General features: G+C 40.7%; 1 protein-coding gene across 2 annotated transcripts in view; it reads right to left on the reverse strand.

Moving 5' to 3' along the window:
- krit1 (KRIT1 ankyrin repeat containing) overlaps window positions 1-12,245 on the reverse strand; it is a 75,442-nt gene that overhangs the window by 4,729 nt on the left and 58,468 nt on the right. For both annotated transcript variants that reach the window (XM_041184901.1, XM_041184903.1), the window contains one exon: window positions 8,693-8,859. In XM_041184901.1, the coding sequence (XP_041040835.1) occupies window positions 8,693-8,859 (167 nt within the window). The remainder of the gene's footprint in view (window positions 1-8,692; window positions 8,860-12,245) is intronic.

Genomic DNA, 12,245 nt, shown 5'->3' on the forward strand with positions numbered 1-12,245 from the left:
TTGTTGAACACAGTCACATTGCCAAAGCTTTTTGTCTTGCGCCCATCAGGGCAAACACAATATCAAATAATCACAAAAGTTATACAACAGATGAAAAAACTGCTGATTGGTTGGCCAGTTAATTCTGACCGGCCGAAGTGTTGCCATGGAGAAAGCAACAGGGGATTATAGGCTCCCTGGTAATTCAAAAAGGTGCAAGGCTTGAACATATTTCTTTCATAAAGGCAAAATATTGTGGATGCTGGAAATCTGAAAAAAGTCCCCCTTGTCCTCACTTCTCCCCCGACCAACCTCCGCATTCAAAGGATCATCCTCCGCCATTTTTGCAAACTCCAGCATGATGCCACCACCAAACACATCTTCCCTTTACGCCCCTCCGCCCCCCCAACCATCGGCATTCCGTAGGGTCCATCAACCCCCAACACCCTCAACCCCTCCCACGGCACCTTCCTATGCAATCGCAGAGGTTGCAACACCTGCCCCTTTACCTCCCCCCTCCTCACTGTCTAAGGGAACAAACACTCTCACTAACACTCAAACAAACACTACTGCATTCGCTGCTCCCAATGTGGTCTCTCCATTGAAGAGACCGAACACAGATTGGGTGACCGCTTTGTGGAACACCTTCGGTCTGTCTGCAAGCATGACCCAGATCTTATTGCCACTTGCCATTTCAATACACCATCCTGCTCTCATGCCCACATGTCCATCTTTGGCCTGCTGCAATGTTCCAGTCAAGCTCAATGCAAACTGGAGGAACAGTGCCTCATCTTCTTCCGATTAGGCACTTTACAGCCTTCTGGACTTAACATTGAGTTCAACAACTCCAGAGCACGAACTCTCTCCTGCATCCTTACCCCGTTTTTCCAATATGTATTTTTATTTATTTCTTCCCCCACTTATTTTTATTATTTTTAAAATTTATTTTCATTTTTATTCATTGTTTTATCCCCACCTTTTAGCCTATTTTCAATCTTTTATCCCACCACCGTCCCCTCTCCCTACCCCACCTCCACTTGGGCCATCTGTCACTTGCTCATGTTGTTCTATCCAGAGTGCTTACGCTTGTCCTGCTATTACCACATCCTGCTTTCTATCCTCTGTCACCATCAGCACCTCCCATAGCCAGTACCACCACCATTAACACCCCTTTGACCTTTTGTTTATGACATCTTTGGCAATCTCTCCTTTGCCTCCACCTATTGCTGGCCTTCTATCCAGCTTCTTCTGTTCCCACCACCCCCCATTAAACAGAAGAAATTTCACCACATTTTTACTTCTCTTTACCTCTGAAGAAGAGTCATACGGGCTCAAAGCATTAACTCTGTCTTTCTCTTCAGATGCTGTCAGAACATATTTCTTTTGTTTGCAGATACAGATCCCTGAATATGAATGCATGTTGCTTCTAGCAAGCGTAAATGAGCCATGTTATGAGTTCAATTGATTACCATAAATTGGTTGTTAGTGTAGCTATGAATACACTCAGGATTGTTCAGCAAGTGCTGCCCAATCGTGGAATCACATCTAACAACTAACGTTTTGTTTTGGATTTTTCAAGCAAGGGCTGGTTGAGAATGGGCTGTACTCTGCCTACTACAAACAAACAGGGGAACATGATATTTGATTCGATCTGCCAATTGCTGGGACGTACGGCCTAAGTACCTGGCATTGCACCAGCACTGAAATTCATACATGATGTTTCTCAATTGTGTAGTAGGCAGAATGTCTTTTTGGACTGACAGCAGTAGAAAATACCACTCACGTAGCCATGGCATAGTAGCAAAGTGAAGTGGCTTCCTTAACCTGTTGTTCAAATTTTTGAGACACTTTGCCTTTCCAGGGTAATTTGAGGTAGACTGGGCACTTTTCATGTTCAAAAGCAGCAGCCTTTGGCCCATTTGTGAGTTTGCACGAAACACATCAGACAATGATCTGATCAGGATAGCCATTGTCCTGCAGGATTGCTTTGATGTGCTCTATTGCTGTGTCAAGCTTGCAAGGTGAGCAAATGGCTAGGGCCCTACCTACAAGATTGCTGATAAAGCCTTTCTTATAGAAAGTGGTGCTATACTAATCCCAATGTGTATATTGACTAGTGAAGGTAGACTTGCGGTAGATGGTAGTGGAGAACCCATAAGCAGATTTCTCATTTAGCATGTAGAAAAAGGAAGCACATTATACTGCTTCATCTCAAAAGTGAATTTGAGAGTGGGATGTAGCGCATTAAGGTTCTTACACTTGGCTGCAGGTTCAAAGATCGTGAACTATCATCTACATATCAGATATATGAACCGGGTAGGACATTAGGGCTCATTCCATCAAAAATATGTTTCTCCTGAAGACTGCCAAAAACGTTAGCGACTGCTGGACCTAGAGGGGATCCCATGGCTACACCATGGTTAGACCATTTATTAGGGCATTCTTGATGTCATATGTTGGTGTCATGGTATCTGATACTTTTCTTTTTAAGAAGCTCCATCAAAAGGATGTTAATGTTTTGTACTGATACCAAATGTGTTTACACAGCAAAAATTGCCACAAATCATAGAGGAGTTGTGTGAAAAGTGGTAAAATTCACACTGGTCAAAGGAAAATACTGATGCCTAAGGATACTTTCACCTGGCCGTTCTAACTGCCACATTGCCTACTGGTACTGCCTAAATTTAGAGTGTAAATGAAAGTGGAGTTCAGTGGAGCAAAGCTGAGAGGTTGTTGACTATAAGGTCAGCTGTTACAATAGGCAGAATAGCAGCACTTGAAAACAAAATCCTGATTACAATGAAACTTCTTGTGACTGAAGAAAGTGTTTGGGGAAGTTGCCCTATTAAGATGAAATTCATAGGAAAATCACTTGCTCCAATCATAACATTATATACACTGAAATCATGCTGTGCATCTAAATTTGAAGGGGAGAAATTACTTAAAATGGCTTAAGAACTTTGTTAAAATAGCTGACGGGGAATTTCACACTAATGCTTTAATTCTGTAAATTAGAAAAGCACAACTTGATTTTCTCAAATAACATTATTTTCTCCAATTACATTTCTTTCAATTGAGCTTATGGTTAGACATCAGAGGTTGCAATTATAATCTCAATACTGTAGCATAATATTAAATATGTGTGAATGATATCTGCTACTGAGCACACATCTCTTGCTATCATTGCTTGTTGAATTGTGGTACTCTCAGTGCTGTCAATAATGCAGGCAAAAACCAACATTTGAGTACTGTAAGAATTTTTTTTTCTTTTTAACCATTCTACAAAAGACAACATTCCAAAAGATGTTTCAAGACATCAATAGGTGAAGATGCTAATAAACTACTGAGTTTCATTCTTGAGGTGTAAGCCAAAATCTCAGTCCTCAGTGTAACTACTTTGGGACACAGTGCAAACTGTAATTTATCCTGTATCTGATTAACAGTGCTCTGATATGCTGTTTACTGCAGTTTTTGAAATCATTAAATGTGCTGTGATAAAAAAATGGTGACATTTCAATTCCTTAATTTTCTAGTGATAGGGAAATAAAGTGTTGTGGAAAGCATGTTCTGTACAATGTATTATTATTAACCTCTCTTTCCAAAGAGCACACAATATCTTGTAAATCTTAGGAAATATTCATTTCCTGATGTAATGGAAGTCAATCCTTACATATCTGGAAACAGATTTAGAGCTGCCTCTACTAAGAAAATTAAACGACTGGAGGTCATCTGGTGATGAGTGGCTACAGTTAGCGAGGCAACTGCCATAGTTTTAATCTGTTACACGGGCTGTAGTATTTTAAGCAGAGCACAAGAGACCAAAAATAGCAGCTCTCTGCAAGGCCAAAAGTACAAAGATATGCTCCAAAAAGGAAGACCATTTTGCTTTTTCCCCCCAAATACAAGATAGGGAGGTACTTTCCCTTCCATTAATAATACCCACTGTCTAACAAATAAGATAGGCAATAATGGGCTTCCTAAATGTAATTATTTTAAGTGAGACATGTTTGTTTATAACATTAAATAATGCAGGTTTCTGGCCCAGATAGAGATAAAGTAAAGGGAGCTGTTAAAAATCTTGAAATTGAAACCCCTGTGGATCTAATCTAATGGTCTACATTTAACATATCACTTAAGAGATGTTAAGGGGAGTCAGTGGCAGTGTTAATGCCACTGAACTAGTAATCCAGCGGCCCAGGCTTATGGTCTGGGAGCATAGATTCAAATCCCACCACAACTGGTGGAATTTAAATTCAAAGAATAAAAAATCTGAATCTCAGAATCTGAACTGCACAGAAGGAGGCACTTGGCTCATCATGTCTGCACCGGCTCTCAAAATGAGCATTATGACCGAGTGCCATTACCTCGCCTTTTCCCCCGAACCCCTGCACATTGTTTCTATTCAAATAATCATCTAATGCCCTCTTGAATGCCTTGATTGAACCTGCCTCCATCGCACTTCCAGGCAGTGCATTCCAGACCTGAACCACTCTGTGAGAAAAAGTTTTTTCTCACGTCACACTTGCTTCTTCTGTAAATCACTTTAAATTTGTGCCCTCTAGTTCTTGATCCTTTTACATGTGGGAACAGTTTCTCCCTGTCCAGCCCCCTCATGATTTTGAGCATCTCTATCAAATCTCCTCTCAGCCTTCGTCTCTCCAAGGAGAACAGTCCCAACCTCTCCAATCTATCCTCATAGCTGAAGTTTCTCAACCCTGGAACAATTCTTGTAAATCTCTTCTGCACTCTATTCAATGAGCTCACATCCTTTCTATAATATGGTGCCCAGAACTGTACACAAAATTCCAGCTGAGGTCTAACGAGTGTCTTATATAAATTCTGCATAACCTCCCTGCACAGATACTCTATGTCCCTATTAATATAGCCCAGGATACCATATGCTTTATTAACTGCTCTCTTGTCCTGCCACCTTCAATGATCTATGCACACATACACCCAGAGCTTTCTGCTCCTGGACTCCCTTCATAATTTCACTCATTTTATATTTTCAAAGTCCACGTATGCCACATCAACAGCATTATCCTCATTGGCCTTTTCTGTTACCTCTTCAAAAGACTCCAGCAAGTTAGCTAAACACAATTTCCCCTTTAGAAATTCATGCTGGCTCTTCCTTATCAACCCATATTTTTCCATGTGATTACTAATTCCATCCCAGATAATTGTTTTAAGAATCTTGCCCACCACTGAAGTTAAACTGACTGGTTTGTAATTGCTGGGCTTATCCTTACAATCTTTTTTGAACAACGGCGTAATGTTTGCAATTCTCCAGTCCTCTGGCCTCCTCCCTGAGTTTGGGGAAGACTGAATGATTACAGCCAGTGCCCCTGCAATTTCTACTCTTACTTCCTTCAATATCCTTCGATGCATCTCACTCAGTCCTGGTGCCTTGTCAACTTTAAGTACCGACAGTCTATTCAACACTTCCTCCTTATCACTTTTGAACCCTTCTAGTGACAGAGTTTCCTCCTCTGTCATCATAGCCTGGGTAACATCTATCTTCTTGGTAAAGATGGATGTAAAGTATTCATTTAATACTTCAGCCATGGCCCCTTTGTCCATGTGTAAATTTCCTTTTAAGTCCCTAATCAGCCCTATTCCTCCTTTTACCACCATTCTACTATTTATATGCCTATAGAAGACTTTGGCATTCTCCTTAATATTGGCTGCCAGCCTTTTCTCATAATCCCTCTTCGCTTCTCTAATACGCTTTTTCACCTCCCCTCTGAACCTTCTGTATTCTATTCCTCTTGGTTTTCAATTGTCTTTTTTTCCTGGCACCTGTCATAAGCGCACTTTTTCTTCTTTATCTTAATTTCAATCTCCTTTTTCATCCAGAGAGCTCTGGACTTGTTTGCCCTAGCTTTCCCTTATGATGGAAAATGCCTTGACTGTGCCCAATCAAATTATTTTTTGAAGGTAGCCCATTGTTTAGCTACAATTTCTCCTACCAATCTTTCATTCCAGTCTATCTGGCCCAGCTCCGTTCTTGCCCCATCAAAGTCAGCTCTCACCCAGTTAATTATTTTTACTCTGGATTGCGTATTGTCCTTTTCTATCATCATCCTAAAATGTACAATACAATGATCACTGTCTCCTAAATGTTCCCCCACTGAAACTTGATCTACTTGGCCCACCTCATTTCCAAGAACCAGGTCCAACAATTCTTGTTGGATTGGGCACATACTGCTATAAATTCTCCTGAACACAATCTAGGAACTTTTGTCAGTCTCTGCCATTTATACTACCACTGTCCCAGTTTACAATTGGGTAATTAAAGTCCCCCATTATAACTACTCTATAATGCCTGAATCTCTCTGTAATTACCCTGCAGATTTGTTCTTCTATGTCCTTCTCACTATTTGGTGGTCTATAGACTACACCGAGCAATGTAATTGCACCCTTTTTGTTCCTTCGCTCTAGCCAAGTTGATTCTGTCCTTGAACCCTCTGGGACACTCTCTTTCTCCAGCACTGCAATGCTCTCCTTAACCAATACTACCACCCCTCCTCCTTTCTTTCCTTTCCTATCTCTTCTAAACATCTTGTATCCGAAAACACTTAACACCCAGTTCTGCCCTTCCTTGAGCCAGGACTGTGTTATCGCCACAATATCATAATTTCCACATGGCAATCTGCACCTGTAACTCCCCAATCTTATTTACTACACTCCATGCATTCACATACGTGCATAGTAACCTTGATTTAGATTGTTACTTTCTCCTTTACTCCGACGTTACCTATTAAGTTACTATTCTCTATACTAGGGCTTTCTGTCCATCCCAGTATTTTGTGCACCCTGGTATTCCTCACTAATATTTTTTCTTGGTTGCCACACTCCTGCAGAGTTAGTTTAAAGCCCTCCCAATAGGACTGGCAAAACGCCCCACAAGGAACTCAGTCCCAGCTCTGTTCAGGTGCAACCAGTCTGGCTTGTACAGGTGCCATCACCCCGAGAGCCAGTCCCAGTGTCCCAGGAATCTAAAGCCCTCCCTCCTGCACCATCTTTCCAGCCATGTATTCATCTGCCTTATCTTCCTATTTTTGTAGTCACTGGCACATGACACTGGGAACAATCAGGAGATTACTACATTAGAAGTCCTACTTGCTAATTTTCTACCTAGCTTCCTAAATTCTGATTGCAGGACCACATCCCCTTCCTACCCAAGTCATTGGTACCAATGTGGACCACAGTCTCTGGCTGATCACCCTCCCCCAGGCGAATGTCCTACAGCTGCTCTGTGTCATCTTTCCCCCTGGCATTAGGGAGGCAACATACCAAGCTGGAATCACGTCTACGGCTACAGAAACACCTGTCTTGTTCCCCTAACCAATGAATCCCCTGTCACCATAGCTCTTCCTTTCTTCTTCCTGCCCTCCTGCAGAGCTGAACAGCTCATGGTGTCACAAACTTGGCACTGACTGCTCTCCTCTGAGAAACCAGCGCCCTCACCAGCTTCCAAAACGGAAAAACGTTTTGTGAGCATGACCTCATAATTAACTGGACGAGAGCTGGCTTCGATTGGGCAAGAACGGAGCTGGGCCAGATAGACTGGAATGAAAGATTGGTGGGAGAAACTGTAGCTAAACAATGGTCTACCTTCAAAAAAGAATTTGTTTGGGCACATCAAGGTATATTCCATCGAAAGGGAAAGCTACCTGCCTACTTCTCTTGAAGTGCCTGGTGGTAATGAATTTTCCCTCTGTCTCCAGGCCCTTAAGCCACGGTGTGACCACCTCTCTGAACGTGCTATCCACCTAGTTTTCAGCCTCGTGGATGAGCCACAGTGACTCCAACCGCCACTCAAGCTCAGAAGCTCAGAGCTCAAGTTTCTGCAGCTGACAGCACTTCCTGCACACGTAGTCAACTAGGACACCAGTAGCATCCATGACTTCGCACATATTACAGGACATGCATTCCACTTGACTGAACTGCCTTGCCATGTCTTAATTCTACTTCCCTTAAGTTAACTTTATTCTTCTTTGGATTTTTTATATTACTTTATTTTATTGGCCCTAAATTTTCCTTATTTCTGGCGCTCACAGTTAAATCTAAGTGTAGGAACTAAGAAAATATTACACTTTTCTAATTTACTCACCAGTTCCTACTTACCAAGGCTGCTGCTCTTCTTTCTGAGCAAAGGTAGAAAAAGAAAGGAGCACCTCCTCCCTTCTCACCAAACTCCAACTGAAGCTCTCGATTGCAGCCAAAGACACACTCCAATGCAGACAAAGTCAGCACTATAAGATAGCCTACTTTTATAATCTCTGAACCTAGCCTCTGAAAACCTGATTAAGCCAGTTATCTAATTAACTAGTTACAACTGCAAGCAGAGCCTGTATGTGCCCTGTTTCAAGGCTGGACTAAAACACACCTTCTTCCAACCCTAACAGCAGCTTTTAGTTAATTGTTACATTGAAGAAATTGAAACCTAGTTTTGGTAACAGTGACCATGAAGCTATCATCAATTGTCATTAAAAATCTATCTGGCTCAGTATTGTTCTTTCTTAAGGGAAGGAAATCTGTCATTGTACTAATCTAGCCTATAATGTTACTCCAGACCCACAGCAATGTGGTTGACTATTAGCGTCCCTCTGAAATGGCCTAGCAAGTCACTTAGCTGTAACGATCAGGGATGGGCAACAAATACTGGCCTTGCCAGTGGCGCCCGCAACAAATCAAAAATTGTACTCACTTGAGGAATCCCTGCTTATGTTTTTTACTTTCATAATTTCCATAGATGATTTGAAGGAGGAGACCAGCCAACGTTATCAATTGAGTGTCAGCACATGGATATAATCCTTTCAGCAGGCTACTACGTGCTTCATCGAACAGAATAAGGATAGCCAATGGATCATCCACCTTGAACAAACAAGTTAAAATATATATTATATACATAAACAATGTGCACATATACAATGAGCCATGTTTCTTTAACAAAATTTATGTCAAAAGAAAAGATTTTCACAGCAATCATATGTGCCAGTATTTTGGCATGGTGGATGGTAAATGCTGAGCTGCTCAAATACCAGAGGGAAACTTGAAACAACTACTAAAATGATTTTTGCATTTTGTATAGTATAAAGAGCGGTTCTGAAATCAGGAAATGATGTCCCCAACTACTTGATTTTATAGTAAAAATTTATTAAAAGAATAAAGAAAAAACAAATAAAACATAACTTCACTTAAACACGTGAATGGCTTCACACAGTAAACAATACTTTAAAACAGTTCCACTAATTTAACTACCCTCAGAGCTAATCTTCTTCTTTTCAGTTCAGTAATTATCCTTATAGATTTTGGACTCTACAGAAGTCTAGTAATTTTTAACCACACAGTGCTTTTTCTTTGAGGTGTCTTCTGAGGCTGGCAGCAACTGGTTCTTTCAGTCTGGCCTTGTTCATACTGTCTTCTTAGAGTTCTGGCCAGCTACCCTGCTGTCTTCTGGGAGCTACCCACCTCACACAGGCTTCGGTATTCCCTTAAATGCATTCCTTCCCTTTCATCTCTCAATTATCTCAACTAATCTCTTCAGAAATGCTTTCTTCCCATAATTGATTAAATTGTTCTTTACTTTAGCTCTTGGACTTGTAAACACAAATTTACCCTATCTTTACCTTATTCCCTTACACCTTTTTACAACCTGCATATCCTCCCTTTGAATTAAAACAACTCAATTTAAAACTATTCCTGTTATTGCTTTTGTAAAATTCTGATCGAAATTCCTCTTAGTTCATTAACATATCAAAACTACTGTTGGCTTTAGACCCTTAATCCAATCACAGCCAGACTTCGATAACAAAAGAAAATGTGCCAGGGTTATTAGAAGAAGAAAAATATTACAATTTCTTGTTTTCTTGACAGCAAGCATATGTTTTTTAATTCATTTCCAGGATATGGGTGTCATTGGCTAGGCCAGCATTTATTGCCCATCCCCAATTGCCCTTGAGAAGTTCGTGGTGAGCTGCCTTCTTGAACCACTACAATCCTTGATGTGTAGGCAGACCCACAGTGCTGTTACAGAGGGAGTTCCAGGATTTTGATCCAGTGGCAGAGAAGGTTTGGCAATATATTTCCAAGTCAGGATGGTGAATGACTTGGAAGGGAACTTCAAGGTAGTGATGTTCCCATGTGTCTGCTGTCCTTGTCCTTCTAGATGATAGCGGTCATGGGTTTGGAAGGTGCTGCCCTAGGAGCCTTGTAATAATGTAATAATGAATGAACTACACAACTCTTTTAAAAAAAAGTAAAATCAAACGGCAATAGTAAAACCTACACATTAGAACACCAGTTAATCAGAAATAGAAGTCAACCTGTTTTCCCTTGCTCTTCATTCTTTCTGTAGTCTGCACAAAACATGCGTCATCACAATCAAAGGGGTGGGTAAGAAGCAATTTACTTGATGCCAAGGCTCAACCTATGCTACAATATTACAGTCACCAAAAGAACAACATGGATGGCTCTCCCACTAATTCTCCCTGCTCAGGATACGGGGCCTCTACTTTATAATTTCCCTACAATAGGGCTGCAAAGATCGGCACCAGACAGGACAGGAGTAAAACAAGACAGTTAAAAAACTGATAAATTTTATGATATGAAACAACTTAATTCTCAAACAACATGGCACCAATTCAAACAGTGGTTTCCTTTAGAATGGGTAGGATAATGACATTTAACGATTAGAATGTAGAATATCTATTATTCTACAGGAGAAACACAAAGAAATCCTGTTATTTCTGGTGGTGCATTTTGGGAGTATGATTCTTCATCTGAGAAATTCTGCTTCATGTCGCAACATTGCTTCATTATTCAGCTTTATCTGCTGGTTTTAAACAAATTCACCCCTGGTATAGTTTGCACCAGCTTTAAACCAGGTACTGTGACTGCATTTTGCTTGGCCTAAATAGCCAAGTGGTTATGGTACTGGGTTTGTAACCCAAAGATCAAGAGTTCAAATCTCACAATGGCAAACTATGAAACAACGTAACTTCATCAGAAACAGATGGAAACGGGTTTGTACTCGAAAGAGTTACACGATTGCATAAACTGGTGGCGAATTAATAAATCACCCATATTATTCACATGCACCAAAGATAAGGTCACAGAGTCATAGAGATCGACAGCACAGAAAAAGGCCCTTCAGCCCATCGAGTCTGCGCCAGTCAAACATGTACCTAAATATTCTAATCACATTTTCCAGCACTAGGCCCATAGCCTTGTATGCCATGGCATCGCAAGTGCTCATCCAAATACTTCTTAAATGTTAATAAGGGTTTCTGCCTCTACCATACTTTCAGTCAGTGAGTTCCAAATTCCCACCAGCCTCTGGGTGAAAAAATTCTTCCTCACATTCCCTCTAAACCTCCTGCTCCTTACCTTAAATCTATGGCCCCTGGTTATTGATCCCTCTACCAAGGAGGAAAGTTCCTTCCTGTCTACACATTATTCCTTTTCTGTTTTTCCCATGTTAAATTCAAGCTAAGTGGTTTGTTGCATACACACAGAGCATACATATATGCTTATGTGCATATAAAATTACAAGAAATGAAATTTCTCATTGAAAGCAACTGAGCAATTTCTTTCAGTAGACTTCGAAGCTGCATGATGCTAAGTCTAGGTATAACTTGGTAGAAATTATTTATTGAACCAGGAAAAAAAGGCAGCTAGTAACACTGAAAAACCAAGCTAACAAATCAATGAACAGAACTGACTGAACCAACCAATGAGATGCCGAGAATATCACTATTAGAGGAAATAAACCAGGCAGGACAAAAGATTCAGCTATCCAGCCTTTGATACAACACTTGTTAATTGTGTTTCCACAACACCGTTAAGACATAAATGTATCACACTGATGTTTGTCGACATACTAGTGAACTGGAAAACTTCAGTGGTAAGAAGAGAGAGAATATATGAACAGATGTATATGATAAACATCTCCACAAATTAACTTAAATGTAAAGCTACATAACCTACAGGTGAAGTTCTGCTTTCCATGATAGCGTAGCGGATGATACTAAATTAGTATTACCTAATACAGAGTGAGCAACTGATTGAGAAGTCCCTTGGTCTGTGGTGTGGAGCTGACTTCAATAGAGTTGCAGTCGTTGCCTCACAATCACCACATGGCTGAAGTAACTGCGGTTTCAAACTTCTCTTCATTACCAATACTACTGCAAAGTGCATATATGTGGATGTCAGATGATAGCATTAAATATTAAAGCAGTGATGGATTCCTCACTATCCCC

This window comes from Carcharodon carcharias, chromosome 3, assembly GCF_017639515.1.
Source record: "Carcharodon carcharias isolate sCarCar2 chromosome 3, sCarCar2.pri, whole genome shotgun sequence".
Lineage (NCBI taxonomy): Eukaryota > Metazoa > Chordata > Chondrichthyes > Lamniformes > Lamnidae > Carcharodon > Carcharodon carcharias.